Raw genomic sequence first — 22,877 nt, forward strand, 5'->3', positions numbered from 1 at the left:
TTTCTCTGTCTCCAAACTGCAAAGGTTGCATGTAGGCAAAATCTGCTAAATGCATAACCCTGGTGCACAGAAAACGTATTCTTTTCACAGCTCTATTCCTTTAACAGTTCATTTAAGAAGTCTGTCTTGCATTTTTCCATTTGGTGCTGGGAAAATGTTTTCTTTCACCTGGCTTAGAGCCCAATTCAACAGAGGAAGAAAGCCCTTCCCGTTTCCATGGGGCCCTGCGCTATAAGACGCTGGACTGATTTTACCTTAAGCTGGGCACCTTTCCGCTCTGTTGTCAGGCTTTCCTTTAGCCCCGGCGCCTTTTTCTCCCCGTGTCATGTAGAGGATTACTTAATCCTCTGTTGTTTCAAGTCTACCTTTCCCGATGTTATCAGCAAGGGCAATTTCCTAACACCGCCTCGCCTGCTACCAGTATTAACAACAGCAGGGTTGGATTTTTAATACACCGGCGGCGACTGCTCAGCCAAATCCTGCCAAATCCGTGCTGGCGGCTTGGGCGCGAGCGGAGGAAGCTTGGCCACGCGGGGTGCCGGAGTCAAAGCGCTCCGGACCCGCGAGGAGTCAAACCCCTCCGACCCGGGCTGCCGAGAAACAAAACCTCCGTTGGTGCTGCGATGCCGGGAAAGCGCCAAGGATCGGCTCCCGCAGGTCTCCCACGGGCACCGGGCTGCTTGGCGCCTCAAACGAAACCTCGTTTCTCTTTCTTGACCATGGCAAATGTCTCCAATCGCCATACAAGTTGAAACACCTTAAAAAAACGACAGCAAACGTCATAGCTAGATGGCACAACGCAGCCCGGTTTCTATCCGGAACCAACCAAACCAAGCCAAATACCACTGCATGGTTTTACGCCGATTTTGCTACGCAGCCAACACACAGATTACCCTTTTCTGAAGTTCTCCAACAGTTAAAGACAGCAATTCACTGCATTCCCACCCCACCTGGGGAGAGCGACACCCTGGGACTGCAGCCCATCACCGACGGGGACCTCGGGTCTGTGGGGCAGCCACCGCGGGAGATGCGGACCTCCGGGTGGAAGCCCCTGCGCGTAGGGGACCGCGGCCCTTTTTCTCGCGCCAGGCGGGTGCGCGGATAACGCGCAGCGGGAGGGCAGGTGCTGCCCGAGGGGAACCGCGGAGCCTGGCAGCCGCCGGGCTCTGGGCGATGCGCTTGGGGCCGCGGGAGGGACGACAGCGGAGCAGGGCTGCTCTCGACACGCCGAGCTCTTATTTCTCTAGAGACCCGGAGAAAGAGCAGTGCTTGGCTCCTGCTTTCTGCGTTTTTCCAGGATAAAAGATGGTTTCAATTTTGTTTAATTTTTTCTAAATTGAAGCTTGAGGTTGCGGGAGGCAGCTCCGCAGCTCGAGGAGCTCAGCTTCTCTGGCCAGAACTGCGTAATGACATATTCCCTTCCTTACCCTCTTTTATTCCAATACGGGAAACGTATCAGGTGCTTTTGTCTAAATAGCTGTCAGCTCTGGAGAGGGAGAAGTCCTTGACAGACGCTGTGATTAACCGAGGACTGATTCTCCTCACATCCACGGTCAGGACAAGACACCGCGCTGCAACGTACGTTGCAAGGCCGCACTGTATAGATTTATAGCTAAAATGATTCAGTGGCATGATGTCTGACTGCGCCGGCTGAGAACTGGCTCCTTTATGTTTATCTAAAACATGTAGATATTTAAATCCCTAAGCCTGCAGTAAAATAATTTAGAAGCTCCAACTATAAAAGATCTGCTCCCAAATCCTCATCACTTTTCAATCCTAGTCTCCGACACGTTATATTCTTTCTGCATTTAATGTGCCCTTAAGGTGGGGATTAGGTAGGCATTTGATGATGTCTTTTATGTTTATGGCAATTCATTCCCAAACTTTTACTAACTTTAATTAAACGCTACATTTTTAACGCCTAGCCCTGAATCGAGAGAGAGCAGCAGAGAAAAATCAGTCCTCAAACAACATTTACATTTCTAAAGCACTCTTTTCTGCGCAAGCACCTTGGGGCTACTGCATAAAATCATTCGGAGCTGCCTTAAAGACGTATCAGCGCCGACATCAAAGTAGCTATAACACTGCCACTCGCGCGGACCAGCAGACATCCTACGTTCGCCAGCAAGAAAAATCCAGCAAAAACGACAAGCGGCGGCCGTCGGCAAAAGCGGAACGGCAGCCACACCGGGGCAGCGAGCGCCAGCCATCACCTCGGGCAGAGCTCGGCGGAGGGCGCCTGGCGGCGAAGGAGCGTGGCGATCTGCACGGTGCTCAGCCCAGCCCGGCACGCTGCTTCCCAGCACCGCTATCCCCGAGAGAAGACAGCTCTTGCCCGGATACCACCACGCTCCCGTTAAACCTAACGGGAGCCGAGCGTCCCCAGCCAGCGGAAGAGCTCAGTATGGAAAACTCACCGCCGAGGCCAAGTCCAGAGCTACGAACGACCACGCTGTCTCCAAAGATAACCTTCTTCAACCAGAGTGACTTCTAGCAACTGGGGGATTTAATGCCGTTTGTTCCAGCGCTAGACTGTTTCCCTGGAGCTCGTTGCAGTCGGGACCACCCCAGCCCTGGCTCAGTGAAGGGCTGTGCACCAGCTCGCATTTTCGCTTCATACACAGGGAACAGTCCAAACTCTGTCTCCGACCCTGCTCAGCAACTAGGAGCTGAGAGACTGGATTTGAAGCCAAATTTTAATCGCAGCTTGGAAACCAGGATTTTGCCCCATTTTAAAATCTGGAGGTCAGCAGGAGCTGCTTTCACAAACTGCCAGATCAAAAAACCACAGATCTCATAAGATTAGCTGAGCTCTGCTGCTTTGCCCTTTGGGGCCAAGATAGAAGAATGATATCAAATTTTTATCAGCTAAGAAATTGAAGCCTGACTTGAACACCATCACATCTCTGCAGTCCATCAGTATAAATCCAAGCTACACAAGAATACTGAAACAGTTTAGATCAACTCTCATGGGTCAGGTAGCATCAAGGCGGGAGCTGCAGTCAGCCCCTTGCACAGACACACAAAACATCAAATCTACAGCAAAATACCCTTTAGTTTGGCTTTTCTGCAGCTCCCTGTATGTCGCTTAAAAGACAGAAAGGGGACGAGGTGCAGTTTCCTATGATGCCTGTGCCCCGTTCTCCATCTCTCCACCCTGCGGGCTTCAGGGCAGCACCAGGAGAAGGGACCTCATCCACCTGAGCTGACAGGACAGCCCTTGAGCTATCTCCGACATGGCCCTTTTTAAGCTCTCTAAACAGCTTCGGGGGGGATTTAAATCATTTATCAGCCTCGTATTTGCCCTCTGTGCAGGGCTGAAATTTCACTCTTTGGGTTACCATGGTTAGAAATGCTGTGTGTGCATGCACCACCCTGGCACTGCAAACTCATCCATCACTCCACTCAAAACAACTTCTCCTGGATCGCACAAAGGCATTTCCCTGTGAGAGCCACTGTCAAGCCAAATTTCAGCATTCTCATTGCAGTTGTTGCCATCAAAGGGCATTAAGAAGATGTAAAGCTGCATTCTACTTTGCCTAAAATGCCCCAAGATGGCCAAACATCTTTTTTTCATAGGCTGTCATCACTGGTCTTAGACTGAAGATCACTTTCCAGGGCCCTGCGAAATTCATGGCACGTCTCCCAGGGACTTCCCCAGAGCCAGGATTTCACCCCAACCTTGGGAGAGTTCAGGCCAGAAAGAAAGTTTAGACAGTTACTGCATGCAATTAAAGAGTGGCTAGAATGAAAAGCCAGCATTTAACAGTGCTAGCAGCCCTGCAAAATTTTACAATACACAACCCTCACGTTAGAGGATCCATTTCTTTCTTCATAAAATATATTGGGCCTTTCCGCAAACTCTTTTTATTGGTCCGTTTGGCTACTTGCTCCTTTTATGAACTACTCAAGTTCCAGTATCATCTGGAAAAGTCCAGGAAGACGACTGATCTAAACCAAAATGATGTGCTAGACATTGGTAGAAAGCTTATCTGCTACCAAGATTTGGAGCACCATGCATAAAAGCATAGTAAGGAAAAGTCAGGAGACGGGGCAGTTGGATTTCATCATCAGAAAGGGAGTATGCAGCATCTTTTAACCCATTTATTCTTACCCTCTACAAGGTTCTGGAGTCGCAAAGTTGATATAAATACCTGAAACCAAGGTGCCTTTCGCCTCGGTGCAAAGTCCACTTGGCAGCGAACAAGTAGTTAAGACCGGGAATTCTTTTACCAGTCTCCAATCCTTCTTCCACGGGGGTCCTTTAATGACTACAGTTAAACAGCAATCTTGCACGGAGGTCCACATGCTAACATAACAACATACTTTAACTGTGTATTTAAGTAGTTTCATTTCTATTGACATTGGCTAAGGTGAGTTCCTAAGGCTTGAAGACCTCTAGTACCGTGTTGGGGCTGCCCATGTGCACAGTCTTTCTAAGCACACACTGCCAAATACACTTTAACGACAAAAAACTCCTGCAAAACATTTCCTAACCACAATTCCTCACCGAGCCGGTAGCTGACATGCTCTCGGTGTGCTAAGTGCGGTGCATTCACGCGGCTCCCACGCCAGCGCTGAAAAAAAACCTCCTGGACAGGAGATGCCTCCGGCCACACAGCACGAGCAGAAACAGGCAGCATCGCGACACATGGGGGAAGCCGAGGTGCGAGAAGGGACAGCGAGGAACTGGGCCACCCCATGTCCCCATCTCCACTGCACCCACCTGGGACAGGGGCTCTGACAGCCCCAGGGCTCCAAGCATCTCAGACGGGTCCAGCAACCCCGGGGCTCCAAACATCTCGGATGGGAGCCACTTGAAATGTCGGCTACTGGATTGAAGCACCTTGTCCCATGGCCCAGCTCCGGTCGGACCACCAGAAAAGCCGGCTGTGGGCAATTAGCCAAGCACGTCAATGTGATGGCACAGCTAATCCAGGTGAGAAGGTCCGTACAGCCTGCAGGGCAGCTTGCACTCTTGCAGTTATTCACGTGTTTCACATCTTAGCTGTACCAGCGCCTTAAGAAATAACCAGGCAATAGCAGACACTTCTTGCAGCAACCCCACAGAGAGGCTGTTTTAAGTCCTATAACGAGGTCTACAGCCCTCCCACGTACCAGGGTCTTTTAAAAAAATCCTTACTACTGTAATCTTGGATGACTCCCTACCATCCAAATCCGTTTGATCTTTAATACTGGTGCCCATTACGTTAAAGCCCCTCCAACATTTCTGTATGTCTCTCATCTTTCCAGGCCACAGATATTCAGCAGCAAAATCCACCCGTGTATTTTGCATAAACTGGTTATCTTTACCTGCATGCCCTCTCACTCCAGCTCCTGGCCCCATGTTTAATGCAAGTGTTGACACCTGCTGCCCCTTGCAGGTGTTTTGCTTTTAGAGACTTAGATTAAGCCCAATCCATGCAGCTCGCTGAGGGTGACAGAGAAAATCTGAATTCCTCTTGAATAATGGCTCAGTCTGAAAATTCAGCATGGCTTCACCATGAAACACACTGCCCAAAGAGCAGCACAGAAAATCCTGCTGCCCTGTGTACTTCTGTATACGTCCACTTCGATTTATGCGTGTTTCTGTTGAAAACATCTTATAATAGACGGTGAGGCCCCAATCTCTGCTACCAGGCAATGCAGCGTGCGTCTAAATACCCGCGGGACCAGGTCTCCGGCTAACACGTGGGATTTGATTTCCCGATTTACGATGCTGCGGCCAACCCGGCTGCAAGAGCCCTGCGAGCACGGCGGCGCCGGAGCCTTACGCCAGGCGAAGCCGTCCCGGGGACGGGGACGGATCACGGTGACGGCAGCTCCCCTCCCATGCCGGCTGCTGGGGCTCCGGGTGCCTCTGCAGAAAAGCTTAAGCTTCCTTAAACAGCAGAAAATGGCTAAGAACAGCAGCAGCCCGAGGACGCGCCTGAGCACCCTGCGACTTCGCCAGCCTTGGGGCCGCCGGCAGCACGGGCAGCCAAAACTGCCCCAAACCCAGCTTTTCTGGAAGGAGGCCTGCCGGCATCTCAAGATGTCTCCAGCCTCCTGCGTCTTTGCAGCAACGATGAAGTTTGTTACCCTGAACTGCTCGGGGCCTCTTCTTCTTCCCTTCTCAGCATGCTTAAATCCCCTCCGAAGCTTAGCGTAACACCAGGCTGAGCATTAATCAACACAACGTGTGCTTCATCCAACTCCGGGAATGGCTATGAATATTTAAGTTTTATATTATGTGCTAGGATTATTTTTATACATATGCCACCCTATGTCTTTTTATATACAACCACACACACTATATATACATACATGCATTTTTTTTATATATATATATATATATATATAGGCAAACACACACAAACATGGAGTAATTTCTGCAAAATATAATTTAAGCACAGTGGGGTTTTTTTTTCCTTCCCAGAGCCACTGAGCAGCCAAACACCCAGGTTAGCAATATGGAGTGCCCTCTGCTGTACATTAAGACAAACAGTCCTTTGTTTAAAGAGAAGTTTGGGGTATTTTTGTAATATTTATGTCTTTACTTTAGACAAAATATTTATTAAAATTATGTTTGATCGCTTCAAGCGCAGTGGGCAATAGTCTCATCCCAAGAGTTGCCCCGCGAGAGAGACCGAGAGATTCACGTCTCCTTCTATAGGTCACGTGAGCAGAAAGTAAATAGCCTGTGCTGGACCTGCACAGTATGCAGTTCGAAAATGTTTTATTTATACGTCTGAAAATAGCAAAGGGAAATATCAGAACAAACAATACAGCTTCATTATTCCAGCATTTATCAGATAGCCTTCACACTTCAACAAATTCCACTTCTATTAGAGGCACAGGCTGAAACTATCATATGGAAACATGACACCGTTTTTCTTTTGTAAAACACCATTGTTCTTGCTACTAGAAAGAAAGATAATAATAAAACACATTCAAATAAATGTATTTGAAACCTCTACATCTTGTAATAAATTATGCAGCTGATATTAAAAATCTGAGCTACACCGCACAAACCAGCCTCAGGAATATTAACTTTTATCATCTTCTCACTTCGCAGCTCTCCTCAAACCTGACATTTAACGGGGCTGCGGTTCCAGCACGCAGCCTTTACGGCTCAGAATACAGATTTCATATGGCAAGGACGCAGCTCCATGATGAACGTTTCAATTTGTTTGGCATGCGAGGAGAGAGAGCAGATCAGCATCGTCCCTGCCTGGCTGCCGGTTCCTTAAACATCGGGTAATTTGAGGCAAAAGCCCGACTTCCATATAGTTGTGGGCTCTGCAAAAACAGCGATTAAGCAATCTGCAAAGAGCAGGTTATGAGACAACGGGTCTAGCAGCAGGCAGGCACGGCGGAGACCTGCCCCATCTGGGTGGTGAACCAAGGCAGCGCCGCGGGACGGGCGCGGGGGAGCCCTCCTGCGCAAAACTCACCGTATTTTTTTTACTGGATTATCCTTCGGCCAGATCAGCTCCCCAGCTCGCGCCGCTGCAGAGCTGCAAGCATGGCGCCGGTGCAACAGCAAGGCAAGGAGCGAGGACGGATGGGGACGGCATCCCACGGCCGTCCGGAGGCCCAGCGCCGCGGAGCCGCGGCCGCGCGGAGGGGACGGGGGAGACGCGCTTGGCAGCCCCCAGCAGAGGAGCTGGGTCACTCAAGAGCGCTGCTGTGCACCAAGGGGCTGACCACACGCGCAGGGGGCACAGGGCTTCCAACCCAGAAACACGGACCAACACCACAGCCGCAGAAAGGCCCACGAGAAGCTCATCTTGCCCTTTTCCAAAGACCCACAACTCTCGCGTGCTTTGAGATACAAAACAACAGTTAAGAAATCCTTTTGCAGAGCTTTTGCTGTAGAGCTGCCTCTGAAGGACACAACCTAGGAGCCCAGAGCAGAGCGGCGAGGAAGATACACGAGACTGCACCGGTCTAGCATGACTGGACTGCAGAATCCCAGGTTTCGGGAGACATCAGACAGGAGAGCAAACCGGTGGGTATGTTATGGGGGAACTGTGATCAGACCTGACCCAGATGGAGCTGGACAGGGACCAAACCCCCAGGCCAGGCAGAGCAGAGCGGTGCCTCCCCAGGCCACCACGGTCCGGTCCAGCAACCGGCACGCTCCCTCTGCGGCAAGGGAAGGTCTCCTGCCGAACGCAAAAAGCCGGTCTATGCCATCGAGGGTTTTGCCCTGCCGGCAGCTCCCTCCAGCCACCTTGATGAAGCAGAGCTGCACCTTCCCGCATGGATCTGGGAGAAGCCGGCTCCAGCTGTTCCCTTCTGCTGAGGAGCAGCTCGAGTCCGCGAGACTCGGCAAGCCGCCTCGCCGGTTGTGCCATCCTACACAGAGATGACAGGAGACGACTAGGAAATGCAGAGAGCCTCCCCCAGCCCCGTCGGCATCTCTCATCCGAGCGCTCCGCGCACGCTTCTCCCACGCGCCACTACCGCGCCGGCGCTGCACGGCCGGCCTCAACGCCCTCCCTGCCGCGGCCCGAGCACGGCCTGCGCCGGGCTGTAAAGCAAAGCCTGAGGAAGGCAAAAAGGGAAAGAACTGAAGCAATGTATATTCATTTACACTTCATGCTCCTGCAGAAGGAGTCTTCTTTTTTTAACCTGTCTTTGTGCAACACCTATTGCAACGGGGTCCGGATCTGCAAGCGGGGCCCATCTGCTCTGCAAAGCTATGTTTGGGCTTACCGCATCACTGTGCTTAAGAGGGCAAGGGAAGATAATGATCCTGCTATTTATGCCTGCCTGGGTACGGTTACACTATCCCCGAATGGCATCTCCATCCCTCCAGGCTGAACGGCGAGAGATCCCCCGGGTGCTCGCAGACAACATCCCCTTTCTCGGTCAGTCCCTGAGCTATTTGCCGAACCGCGCGGCCACACTGGCACAACTGGTTTCCAACTCGTTGCAATGACTCACTTGAAAAGTTTTCCATTTCCAGCATTTGTATCTGCTTCGCAGATCAGATTTCCTAGATGAGGCAGTACCCAGGAAAACAAGCCGCCTCTTATGCAGTCTTGTAAATGTGTCCAGATGAAGCTGATGAAAGTATTCCAGATTTCAAACTTTTGATGAAATCTTTTATTCAATATCTTTCCCCCCCCGCAAAAGTTGGTATTTTTTTTTTTTTTTTATAACTTTTCATCTTGCTATTCTAAGTGATTCTTGTCCTAGATTCTCCATCTTGGTGGAAGGCCAAGCATCACTGTCTGAGCCAGGGAGAATATAAAAGCATCTTTCTACAATGCTATAAAAAGGAAGAACTGGATCCTGGGAGCCGGTTCACTTTCACGCCTTAGGTAATAGGATCAAACATGCTTTTCTGAGCTCACACAAGGCAAAAGGTGCCTTTGAGACTCAAGAATCCTCTGAAAACAACTTTTTCCTACCCAGATAGAGTGTGCTAGAGTGGAGTGAGAGGCAGGTACGGGCGGCAGGTCGCTGCAGGCTGCAGGCAGCCGCTGCCGCCGAGCCCTGGCCGAGCGGAGGGTCCGCGAGAGCTCGCTGGCCGGCCCCGGCGTCCCAGCGGGCACGGGCGGCTGCGACCGCCACCGCATCTGAAAGCAAACAGCTCAAGGAAAGGAAGCGGGAACCACCCAGGACACACTGGGAAGGTTTCCTATGGTTACTGCTGCCATGGAAATATTTTTCATTGGCTTGATCTAAATAATATCTGGCTCCTCAGCTACAACAGTATGCTCCTATCAAGCTTCGGGTTGCTTCTCAGACGACACGCATGAGAAGACGGCGTCCCCCTTTCCGGGCCAGGCGCTGCGGCAGCTTAGCCAGGGGCACAGCACGCACGAGCCCCCCGCGCACCCCGCTTTGTGGACGCGCAGGGCGGCAAGCGGCGGCGAGACCCCCTGTGCTCCCGGGACAGGGGGCAGGAGGCACGGCACAGGGGCGCGCACCGGCCTCGGACCGACCGAGCCGCGGGGGCTTTAGCGGCCCCAAGCTACTCGGGGCTCTTGGTGCAGGAGGGCGAGCGAGCGCTCGGCCCCGCTACTTGTCTCACACCCAAATTGCTAGGGGCTTTCCTTCCCCGGCTCCCTGGAGGCCCGTGGCTTGGTTTCAAGGAGAGGAGGAAGAGGAGGAGGAAAGAAAGCAGGGAGGGACAGAGGCGGGGGGGGAGAAGACATCTTTTGCTAATTGCTCACAGCTGTGGCCAAGCAGCTCCCATTCCGGCTGCCAGGAGCTGCAGCCGGCGGGAAGCGCGCTGGGGCGAGCGCTCGCACTCGCGCTCATCTCGCGCGGCCCTTCATCCTCTCCCTGGGGCACCGCGAAGCGCCGCGGGAGCAGAAGAAATCCCGCGCAGACGGAGGGCGACTCCCGTCCATCTCCCCCTCTCTGCACAGGGATTTCCGCAATTGCATTTATAGAGTTTCCTTATCGGCAAGAGCAGCCATTATGCCTTTTATCCCCGCAGCAGCAGCATCTGCACGAGGGCAATTGATACCGCAGGAAATATTTGCTGCGATGGCCAAGCACAAAGTGCCGCCCTCCGCAGCAAGGAGAATGACTGTAACACTCAGCACTTGACGCGTTAAGCCCTGGCAGCAGGGCACCGCAGAGCGCCCAGAGCCACGCGCGCGGGAGGAAACGCGGCCTCCTCTCCAGCTGCGGGGAGCACCCCGCGTTTTGCCCACTCGCTGAGCCCCAGCCCAGCGGCTGGAGCGAACCTCTTTTCCTGCCTTACAGGATGCTCGAGCTTCTCCAGCTCCCTTTGCGTTTAGGGAGCTGCCCTGCTTCGCACTTGGCAGCATGTGGCCTACAACTGGTTGTCCATGCGATCTCAAGGCAGCAGAGCGTGCTGCTCGCCCGGTGCAAAAACCATTCCCGAGAGGAACCGCACGGCCGCCGCTCCAAACGCGAAGCAGCAATGCCGAAGGCGGCACGAGGCAGGCGCATGGGAAGGTGCGTAGCAGCAAAGCTCCAGGCCATCAGCTCCTGGGAGCTTTTCTGGTGGCCACAACCCCAGGTCTGGAAGCAGGGAGCGCACCGGCAGCCCACGAGGAAGAGCAGCGGCAGCCATTCTTGCGAGCCTTACCCCTAAATTAGGTTTCCTCACATCAGACGATTCTGCTAATGTTACAAATTCCTCGAACATTAGATAGTGACCACAGAGCAGCGAGATGCTGGATGCGCTGGGAAGAGTCACCAGCCTGGATTTCCTTCGGGATCGCTGGAAGATTATTCACAGGAAGAAAAAGTAAATATCCAAATGAACATCACGAATTACAAAGCCATCTGCCAAAGATCTCAGCTCATCTTCTGCTGCCCTTAAGCTCGGCCCTGTACTTCCAGCACAGACAATGGAAACGCAATCGATTATTTGGAGAGTGAATCACCGGGATAATAATAATGCATTACAGGGTGGGGAGGGAGAGAATGCCTTTGAAAAGCAAAAGACCGCGGCTTGACTTTTCAAAGGCAAACAGAAGCAACAAAAAGCAAGAGAAGAAACTCTCCAAAGAGCTGAACACAGCTACAGGGCAGGGCGACAAAGCCGAGGGCAGCGCTCCGCGGGCGCCAGCGACGGCACAGCCGCGGCCAGCCTCACCCCGGCTGAGGATCTCGGTGAACGGGCTTTGTGTACCAAACCCGGCTTTCTCTCCGAATTGCTTGCCAGAAGCTTTCTTTTCAAGATGCACCACGCTCCTGAGAAGGGCCTGTTGCAAACCCTCTGTTAAAGGGGTCGGGGGGTTCCTCCCCTGCAGGAAGGCCCATTAAACGCGTGTCGTGCCATGCCGCGCGCCCCGCGCAGGGTAAGCACAGCAACACGGGGCACCTCGCGTGCTTTACACGCTCAAATCACCGCAGGAGCGCTGCTTCGCCCTCCGACAGCCAGTTACTGCTGCTGCCCTTCCCCACCAACACGCTCGGGGCTGCGTGCTCATTCCCACCCCGCCGTCCTGCCAGCACGACCAAGATCTGGCTCAGGGAACCAGCTTGGCTAAGCAAAACCAAACAAAAACGGGAAAAAAAAACAGGGAAAAAAGGAAAAAAGGGGACACGAAGGGCAGGAAGGATAGCGCAATTCTGCATGCCACCGAACGGGTCGGACAGTTCATTGCCCATCCCATCCCTTCCCCTCGGTTCCCGGCTGCTCCTTCCCCCTCTCCTCCTGCCAGCTCAGCGGAGGCTCCAGCGAGCCAATCCAGCCCATAACCCCGGGTCTGGGGGATGCAGGGAGAGCGCGGGACCTTCCTCACCCAGCAGCGGCGAGCTGTTAAATCCGTTCACCGCGTCCCACTAAATCACACCCTGCACGGCACCCGAATTCGCGACCGCATGCGGCCTTCGGCGCTGACAGCTGTCTGCTTGAAGGAGAGCCTGGGTGCAAGCTAATCTATCCTGCTTCTTCGTTTTGCAGGTCCGTCTTGGGCAATTTCACCCCGAAAGGCATTCCGAGCGAGGCGTGCGTTGCTGCTGTAAATCAGCGCAGCTCCGCAGCTGAGGATCCTAGCTAGGTACCGAAAAAAGCTCTCTTTGCTATCGTTCAGCCTTCAGGATGGCAAAACACACATACCCTCACATGAAGCAGATAACATTTCACTGCTTGCATACCAGGGACCTGCGGTAGTCGTTGCTTTCAAAAAACTTAATGTAAGAAGGTTTTTTTTTAAAAAAATGTTTAGTCTAGGAGTAAAATATCAGGTAAAAATCAGAATTCGGTGTATTTTTCCATTCTGCCCCCTCAATCACCAATTTCACTCAAGAAACATAATAAACCTCAAAAACCAGACCAGAACCCACATTAGATTATTAGTGGCTTTTCACCCCATTCATAAATCTACAAGATGTGTTTAAGACACATGCAAAAAATGTATCTATACATATTTCCGCAGGAACGATTGGGGGTTTTGTTGTTGTTTTGGCTTTTCTATGCAATTCAGTTGCGAGCGAGCGGGCCAGACGCTGTTGCGCGCACTGGCAGGGCTCCACCGCAGAGCTCCAACTCCATGTACGCTGGCTGCAGACTAGGGCTATGGTGTTCAAATGAAATTTAATCAAGAAGCGTCTCAAACTCCTCTGAGTTCTTGCAATACAATCCCGCGTAGCTTGTAAAGAAGTCGAGAACTTCAAACAGGCTCCCTGGGCTGGCCTGGAAACAAGTACATACCTCACCTGCTCTTTTGTACATCACATACCAAAAATTAAAGAACTTTTTTTAGGCCTTTAGCCAGGCACAACATTGCCTCCAATACTGTAATGCGCTGTTAAAATGGATATTGTGTCTCCCAGCCAATACAAACAGGATACCTTATCAGTTTGGGTTGTTTTAGGCATTGTTTCAACAGCAGGGCATGAAGATGTGAAAAGGACAGGCTGAAAAAATGGGTCGGAGCCACTTCAACGCAACAGCTAGCTCAACATTTATGAAAAGAAGGACTGTCCCCCAGCAGGGGGAAGCTGGAAAACCCACGGTCAGATGCCTACTCCCAAGTCCGTCGGATCTCCCGCACCCATCACAAGGTTGTCCCCGGCGCAGGGAGCGGGCAGGGCCACACAACCAGAGATGTGGCCACCGCCAGGTCTAGGGCAAAGCTGTCACCTCCCAGGTGCCCACGAAGGACCCGGCTGCGCAAATCCCACCGCCTCTACTCAGTGACCTCAGTGGGGACTAGGTGCCTTCAAGGAGCTGGGCTCCTGCTCTGGCGCTCCCACGTTGGAGAGAGAGATGAGCCCGTCCCAGAGGATGCACTGCAGAGGTGATGCGGAGACACCATGTGAGATGGAAAACTCACAGAAAATTAGACCCTGATTTTTCAAATACTTACGCAAGTGCTTAATCTCACAGGCGTAAGTAAATAGGACAACCGAACTCATTTATGTCAAGTGCGGCACCTGCTTCAGCATCCTCCTGCACTGAGCTGCAGCACGCACAGCCTAACCCATCCCAAACCATCCCTGAAACAGGCTGAAGGACACCGACGTGGGCAAGGGGCCACCCGTCAGGCAACGGCCTCTCCCCTTCTGAACCGCTCACGACAAAAACACGTTAATAACAAGCCAACGATACCGACCCCTTTTGCGAACGGCTTTGAGATGAGCTGACAAAAACCCTACCGTGGATTTTTTACCATGCCACGTCCCGACGGAGGGGACGGAGGACGCCCGCCAGCCCTCGCAGGGAGGCGCAAAGGCACGAGCCCTCCAGGAGGACGGCCACCGTGGCCTGCCCATCCGCAGCCCCACAGGCCAGGGCCACGTCCCAGCAGGCGCTCACCTCCGCAGCCAGCCTCGAGGGACCACGTGGAGCCGCGACACCGCACCGCTTCCCCGCCAGCCGGGCTCAGCCTGTTTCGGCAGGCTCCCCGTTGCAAAATGAAAAGCTTGATTAAAAACCGCAGATCCCTGCGTTGTTTGCCGTGGAAGCAATACGAACATAAGCCCGTGCAAGATAAGGTATTGCTATTCTCACCTCTCCAAAGCCTTTCAAATAAACATGCAAGGAAGTGGAAAATATCTGAATCCTAAAGGAGAGAGAGGCACAAAGCATGTTATTCATGAAAGGAAAAAACTGGGAGCGTGTGTGTGAAAGATACATAACCTACCAAAAATGCTGAAAACATATGGAAGCAATAATCTGTACTTTTTTTTTTTTTTGAAAGTAGAAACAAATGCTTCAGAATTCAACGTTACTCATTCATGTGCTACATTAAAAAATATTGCTCCTGCTCTTTGGATGAGGTACTAGTAATCAAACTGGAGACCAAAATTTGCCCTGCGATGTGTACGTATGCCAGCTAGGTCTTTCCTGAGGGAAGGACCAGCTCCAGATGAATGTAGATTCAGGATACAAATACTGAATGTCTCATTGTACTGTCAGCCGTGTTTGCTGGTCTCCAGATAAAACCAGATAAGGTCCAGAGGCCTGGAAACTGTACAGACTTGCAGTGTAAAGAAAAGAAAAATCCACTACCACTAGCAAATCCCAGTCTAAGCCAGCAAGAAAGAGCCTTGAGGGGCAAAACATCCTACCTGCCACCATCCAGCAACTTAAAACATCTCCTAACTTCTGATCTGCCACCTTATCTACTGGGTCACCATCCTACTGCATACATCTCTTTTACCTTGTCCATCAGCTTAGCCTTGTCCATAAGGTCAAGGGAAGGCTTTCACCTCAATATGTTTTGCGATGCACCAATCAATCACGAGCCTTCAGACTAAGTTGATGCTATCTGGGATTTCCAGCTGGTCTCTCCTGAAAAACTGAAAAGTGTGTCACGGCAAATGCTCCAGGATCAGGCAAGACCTCATCTAATTAGACTTCTGTGGGACTTGGCCACAGTCGGTTAAAGTGAGACACTGGTTTTGAAGCAAATGAATGCTTGTAACAGCTCTATGCACCAAAACTTCACTCAAATATTATTGAATATTTGAAGAATCAAGCAAATAGTTGCCTTGAAAGGTAAGGGCCAAACATCACTTGTACAAACATACACCAGTGGTATTGAGCTTGTGATGTAAGGCATGAAGAGAAGCAGATCTCTTCCTCATCAAAATACGATTTCAGGGGACAAAGAAGATTACAGAGCATACACAAGAGGAATGAGACTCCAAAAAAAGATGTTAATGCAATCTCACGTTGAAACTAAAAACTCAGTAAGACAGTCTTTGCTTTTATGCTGTGTTTATTACTGTCATTTGAACGCTTCTGCAAACAAGAAGAATAACTATGGCAACAAAGACTTCTCCCAAGGTTTTAGACACTATTTTAAATATTATTTTAGCTGCCCCTCCTCATCACAGCATCTGAATGCCTTCCCTCCACCATCGGCAGTGCCACTACCATCTCTGCAGACCTCTCAGACCGGGTGGTGCTTCTCCCCTTTTCAAATCACAGCACCGCTTAAATACGGTTTTGAGACCTGGGTTTCCTGCCCTTGTGTCAAAGCTGAAACACTTTGTGTTAAGCTAAAACACTGGTGGTTTTGGAGGAAAAGAAGATAGAAGCCAGGGAATAACAACATTTCCTGAAATTTTAAGAGTATCTCATCATGAAAGGCTTTTTTAAAGACAACATACGCTAAAACAAAACATGCCAATGCACCCTAAACACATGTCAATCTCTTAACGTGAAGAATGCAACAGCAGTATGTTTTAAATACAGCACTAGGTCTGTAATTTTACTTCACCCAGGGTAAATGAGAAATAAGGTCTTCGTGGAAGTCTTAAAGGCAGCAAAAGCAACTTGCTCCATTCTCCAAACTGGTAGCTATTTGTCACCTTTAAGGTTTGCATATTCGAACTAATTGCATTAGGAATAGGCTATAAATTCCCTTCCCTTTTCTCTTCCCAGACCACCTCTCTTGCAGGCTTTTCTCTGCAAGACATTATGCAAAAGACACTCCTAATGGCTATTCATTCACCAAACTCCAATGACAGCTTTATTTAATGCCAAAGCTTGTTAACAAGCTGAATGGCACACAGTTTAATGCAATGCAGATCTGATTAGAAAACAGCAACCAGACTCCTAAGGAGTTGGAGATTTTTATTGAATTTGATTTCACTTTTTCCACACAAAGCCACCTTTCAAGTACCAACCTATATTAATGGGGATTTTGTTATTTATAGCCAATTTCCATCCTCAAAACCACAGCCCACACAGATGAGCTTTTCAGTCCTTTACATACTTTACTGACAGGCTACCATAAAATAAAGCAATGCAATTAGAGGAAGGAGTCATTTTGCTGTTCGGGCAATGAAAAAATCAGAGGTTGTACTAGTTACTAGTTTGAGAGTTGTGTCTTCGCAGAACGGCACAACAGATGTCATCGCTGGGCATGAAAAATTCGATCTTCATTCTTTTCAGGCAAACTGATGACTTTCTAGCCTAAACCATTCAGGACTTGTTCTGGGCCAAATGATTTAAAACTGAAAATTGAATTTCTACCTAACAGCAAAAGGTAGAGATTTGGGGTACACAAACTTCTGCCAGCTCCAAGCAGGTACGATGCTCGTATGGGGGCTCCTGTCCGAATCCTGTAACATACGGTGTTTTTAAATCCTTGCTTCTGCTGAAATAATATTAAATATGCAAACACATTAACAAGAAAATTCATTGACTACCTCAAATTTGAGGTTACAATTTAAGAGCAAGATTAGGAAGATTCAGAAATATATTCTAAAATCAGGGATATTTTTGAATTACTTTGGAATCCCTTTTCATTTTCTTTTTTTCACATCATCTACAGTAGAGAGAGTGGTTTTATTCTGAAAAGAAAACAGTTCTGTAGAACATAATTTTTCCTGAGTGATTTCCTTGGCCTAGGAAGTATGTATATGCTTCCAAGAATGATAAATTCAGCCAGCACTCAAAACTGTCTCTCCATCTGAGAAAGGTGGCTTTCAGGAGAACTTAAGGGTGCAGATGTCTTTGGCATTTGACAAAGCAATTTGCCTGCTTGATGAAATGGCCACACAGATCATGTCTGAAAATCACAGGTAACCAGATCATATACAGTCCTGCATAATTATATACACGACAATGCCTGCATCAACAACAGGGATGAATTCCGGTTTCAGTGCCTGCAAGCTTATAAATTCTTTTCCTTCTCCCTGAAGAAAGTCACCAATTCCCATCTTTGAAGCAAAAAAAAAAATTAAAAAAAAAAGTACATTTATCAGCAAAACTCTGCTGTTAAAGGATTACAAAAAGGCTTATGAATCTCTAGTGGTTAATTGATCGGGGTTTATATCCTTAATCGGTATATCTCCTCGCAAACCATTGTTTTCTTCTGCTTTCAGTCTGCATGTTAAAGCGTCTGTGAACACCCCCAGCACGAGCCAGGCACACCACCCCCCGTACGCAGAGGGGACAGTCTCCTGAGTACGTCTGTGACCTACAAAAACCACTACTATTATTAATTTGCCTGCTTACACGTCCTGGGCATTAATAGACCACTCACTAGTAAAAAATGAATGTATTTCCTCTCTATTGTGTTTTGCTTAAGGAGGCAAATAGGTTGCCTTTATTTGTTTTAATTGCCTAATTACTCTTGTATCAAGGCAATTAAGTGCGAATGTGTGTGCAGGAAGGCTCTCGGCTTGCCTAGTCCCCCGTGCAAGGTAACACAGCTGAAGTGTAATTCAGCTCAGCAGGACGGAGAGCCACCAGCAGTGCCGTCCATCCGTCCATCCAGGGACGGACCTGACCCTCGCCGCATCCTAACCCTAACCCGGACCTTCCCGTGCCGCGGGCACAGCTAACCCCTTCCTTCCCGAGGAAAGGCAGTGGGTAAGAGGCTGTCGGATCCCTCCGGTTTTAGCCAAAATCCTGGCCCGTGGCAGGGGGATCCCAGGAGACATCCGGGCAGGCTGCACGCTCCTGCTCCGACGTCTCCCGCACACAGGTTTGGCAGGACCTGGCGCACGCGGCAGAGCTCATCGGTGCAAGACTCCCCAGCCCGAACAGAGCCGCGACACCACCTCTAACTTGGCTCCCCAGATAGCTGCACGCTGCTTTTACAGGGGCATCAGGAGCAGCTTGAGGACTAGTACTCAGTAAGAGAGCGTCAAAACCTCGCTTGCTCTTTTGAAGCTGCCGGGTAGTTGTGCACCTGGACGTATCAAAAAGCAAATCACAGAATCGCACAGTGCCTTGGGCCCGAGACAAAATAGCTTTGATGACCATCCCTTTTCTTCACAGCCCATACTTAAAAGTTCTCCTTGATGCTTTTAAGCGTTATAATGCACCTTTGTGACAACACCTGCTACCCCAAACTTCAGAGGCAAGGAAAGCTAGGACACGCAAAGGCATTTGACAAGCCCTGAAGGAAAAAAAAGGAAAAGATGCTTGGGGTGACCTTATAAAACTATTAACACACATGCACGTGGCAGATTCAGAACATTGAGGCAGCGTCGGGAGACCACAGCTCCCACCAGAGACGAGCACACGCAGCAGACACGGCCTGGGAAGAGCAGACACCTTCACCTTCTGAAGGTGTGAGGTGGGACACCGTGACACAGGGCACTCGGAGGTGCCAGCAGCACCTGTGGAGGACGAGGCTGGAGGACCACGGTGAGACCCGCCTGCTCCCTGAACCTGGATGCAAACGGCATCACGAATGTTGATTTGCAAGGCTGAACCTTTAGATACGTTTCAGTGGAATAAATCAGCCCAGTATTACCCCCCTCCTCACTTGCAGCCCGCGTTTTAGTCCGCTGAGACGCGGCTCTGAAGTAGGGCAGAAGCCGAGCGGAGCGCGGCAGACGCCGAAGAAGAGGGCATACCTGACAAAATAAGGTTAAAAGGCCACCAAGGCCTCCCTTGCCTACTAAACCGGGTGCATCAGCTTCTGGAGCCTACAGCCCGGCAGATTTAATATCACTAAGTCCCAAATCACCCACAAGCAGGAACTCATTTCCAGACAAGACAAGGCAGGGAGGGGGAAGGGGCTGACCCAGCCCCGGGCCAGGGCTTACAGTGCCTCGTGCGCACAGCATGATTGATTTTATGAAAATACACACCAAAAATAGTCAAAAATGCGTGTCATTCCTCCACATGCACCCTGCCAGGGGGTTCCCCTGGCCCTTTCGGCAGCTGATTCACCACCGGGCGTACGGGAAGGGGGAACCTGTTGCGGGGCCGCGGGAGGGCTGCAGGCAGGAGTTTCTTGCAGCGGGTCGGGGTGCACCGAGCTGCTTCACTGGACTGCACCCTCATCCACCCTAGGGTGGGCAAAGTTTTTAAGGGGAGAAAAAAAAACAAAAAAAACAAAAGATAACCCCCCCCAAACACCCGCTGGATATACCGAGAACTCCCAGGCAAGGCAGGGAACGCATTTAAGCCCAACGCGATGCTCCCCGACGAGCCTGATTCACACCCCAGGAGAGCGGGACGCGTACGCGCCCCGAGGTGCTGCCAAAGTCGGGAGGGAGCCTGCCGAAGAGCCCCGGCGTGGGGCGGGCAGGCGGCCACAGGGTGCGCGGCGTGGGTGGCCGTGGGGCGCGCGGCGTGGGTGGCCGTGGGGCGCGCGGGGCCTTACCTCCACTTGTGCAGGGCGAAGCCGGGACACTGGTCCCCGCAGGTGGTGCAGGGCTGGCCCCGCTCCGGCTCCCCCGGCGCCGCCAGCTGCAACAAAGCGGAGGGGTCACCCAGAGGGGGGACTGGGGGGGGGAGGCACCCACATCTGGAGGCAGAGGGAGCACCCACAGCTGGCTGGGGGGGCACATCCATAGGGAGAAGAGAGACCTGGCAAGCAGCACACCCGGGGGGGGGCACATCCGTGGGGAAAAGGGGCACCGGGGGGGCAGTACACTCGGGGCAGGGGGACATATCCGTGGGGAGAAGGGGCACCGGGGGCAACACACCCAGGACAGGGGGGCACCCACGCGCGGGGGGCACATCCGTGGGGAGAAGGGGCACCGGAGGGCAGCATGCGTGGGGCAGGGGGACACCCACGCGCGGGGGGCACATCCGTGGGGAGAAGGGGCACCGGAGGGCAGCACACCCAGGGCAGGGGGGCACCCACGCGCGGGGGGCACGTCCGTGGGGAGAAGGGGCACCGGAGGGCAGCACACCCAGGGCAGGGGAGCACCCCCGCGCGGGGGGCACGTCCGTGGGGAGAAGGGGCACCGGGGCACCCACGCGCGGGGCAGGGCCACGGCGCGGGACGCTGCGCCGGGGCGGAAGGCGGCGCCCGGGGCCGCGCTCACCTGGGGCCGGGGCCCCCGCGGCCGCGCAGCCCGCGCCGGGGCGGAGCGGGAAGGGGCAGGGGGGGGCGGACGGCAGGGACCCCCCGCGCCCCGCACTCACCGCGCGGCCCGAGAGCCGCTTGCGAGAGCCGCGGCCGAACATGGCAGCGCCGCGCCCGGGGCCGCCGCGGAGCCGAGCGCAGCGGAGCCGAGCGCAGCCGAGCGGAGCGCAGCGGAGCAGAGTGCGCGGCGGCGCGGCCCGCACCGCCCCGGCCCGCCCCCGCGGCCGCCCCTTCCCCTCCCCGCCCCCCGGCCCGGCAGGCGCCGCCCTGGGAGAGCCCGTCGCGCCCGCTCCCGCGCCGCTCCCCCCCCCGCCGCGGCGTGGCCGGCGCGGCGCTGCGCCTTGCTGTCATCACTCCGCTCCAGAGTTAACAGCCATCGCCGGGCCGCTCCCGTTGCTGGCGGATGTCCCGGGACATCGCCAAGCTCGGGAACACGGTGCCGGGCCAGTCGTGCCTGGCAGCAAGACACGATCATAACGCTCTGGAGCAAGAGTTTTCAGGAAAACCCTGAAATTTCAAGGAGCAGAGGTGGGATTCTGCAGCCGCGAAGCCCGCAGAGCAAAAGGGGCAAACGCTGAAGTTACAGCTTTGGCATTCAGATTGCAACAGTCTGCGCAGCACAGGGGGGCTTTTAGTGGCCAAGACAAAGGCAGGGAGCGAACAGCCTGAATCCCTGCTGAGCTTCTGTTCACCACTCCCTGAGCATCCATTTATTCCACAATTACTAGCAAAGCACAGGAGAAGTTCAGCCGGGTGAAACGCGTTTGCAGCACGAGCTCCCAGGCCGGGACACAAAACACCTGTTAGAAGCAGGCGCGCAGGGGTCGGAGCCACGGGAGCTCGCAGGCGGCCTGCGCGTCAGCCGGTTCCCGCTGTTCGTGCAGCGGGATCCCCACGGCCGACAAGCAGCCCGCGCCGGCGGGGGGCTGCCGTCAAACGGCACACCTGGCACAAGGCAGAACAAACCGGGACACGGGGGGGCGGCGAGGGGCACGCGTGCTGCGTGGAGCAGAGGGGTCTTCGGAAAACGCTCGCAGGGAGAAGAAACGAGGCGGCGCTCGCTGCCCGCGGAGGTGGGACGGCTTCGCCATTAGCATTTCACAGGCTCGCCCCGGCGGTTCTGCCTGTTCGCACGTCCTGTCGTCTCCGTCCCCTCCTTCCCTTCCGCTTTGTTCCTTTGCCTTTCTGCCTCACAGCTGGTTAAAACCCCAATGCTTTGATAATTTTTTCATTTAATCAGTTCTCATTTTCGTCAGTTTTTTGCCTGTATCTTTTCTTCCTGCGAGGCTGGGAGGAGGCTGGGAGCTGCGTGGTTGCCTTTTTGATGCATTCTAGGCAAAAGTTTCGGGGCGATTTTCACTTTTTCCTCCCATAAATGCGGGGCTTCCCTTAAAATAAACACAGGGATTTTTTTCTTCTGCACAGGATTTCTCAGCAAGCTGCATGTAGCAAAATACTGACATCCCTCCCCCTTCTCCTCCTCTGTGGTTGCCTTCCCCTACTGATGTCTTTGTGAAACCTTCCAGCTTCCCCTTATTGCTCCCGTTGCCAAATTTTCTCTTCCACCTTTTCCTTCTTGCTTTCCCTCTCATCCCTGCTCATACAGCGGTGCTTGTATACATTTATGAACTCCAGAGTGGAGGCAATCCTTTCAAATACATGTACATTTTGTCACACAGCAGCATCTGATTATGGGCTGGGCTTCAAGCATATTAAAATGTCCTAACATATATATTGTATCTAATAAATGATACAGCAATATCAGGGGTGCCAAGTTACCATCGTCTCTACTGAAGGTCAACAGGATTTCAGGGAATGAGCATCTCGCAAGAGAGGGCCTGAGATTTGCCAGCACTTTGGGTGTCTTGCATAAGATTCAGAATATTTAAAACTCCAATTAAAACGGCCGAAATAAAAGCATTATTGGATATAGGACTTATAACAAGATTCAGTGTGCTGTGGGAAATGCTTTAAAGGTGACCTGCAAATCCTTTTTAATTGCTTTTGCTGTTGCAAGTGGTACTGTGCGCCCTCAATAATGTGGCTAGCGAGGACATCTGCTATAAGTTTAAAGCAGAAAAAGTAAGTCAAAGCTGGTGGGTAAATTCCTTCGCGCTGAATCATGGCACCAGGCTTCAGATGAAGGCGCAGGTCCTA

General features: G+C 52.2%; 1 protein-coding gene across 1 annotated transcript in view; it reads right to left on the bottom strand.

Annotated features, from left to right (window-relative positions):
* Positions 1–20,870, bottom strand: part of PRICKLE2 (prickle planar cell polarity protein 2) — a 117,610-nt gene extending 96,740 nt beyond the window's left edge. Inside the window, exons 1-2 of the mRNA XM_067303433.1 lie at positions 20,780–20,870; positions 20,010–20,095 (exon numbers count right to left, since the gene is read on the bottom strand). Coding sequence (XP_067159534.1) covers positions 20,010–20,095; positions 20,780–20,821 — 128 coding nt within the window. The 5' untranslated portion in view covers positions 20,822–20,870. The remainder of the gene's footprint in view (positions 1–20,009; positions 20,096–20,779) is intronic.
* Between the last annotated feature and the right edge of the window lie 2,007 nt (positions 20,871–22,877).

Source organism: Apteryx mantelli, chromosome 12 (genome assembly GCF_036417845.1).
Source record: "Apteryx mantelli isolate bAptMan1 chromosome 12, bAptMan1.hap1, whole genome shotgun sequence".
In the NCBI taxonomy this organism is placed as follows: Eukaryota; Metazoa; Chordata; class Aves; order Apterygiformes; family Apterygidae; genus Apteryx; species Apteryx mantelli.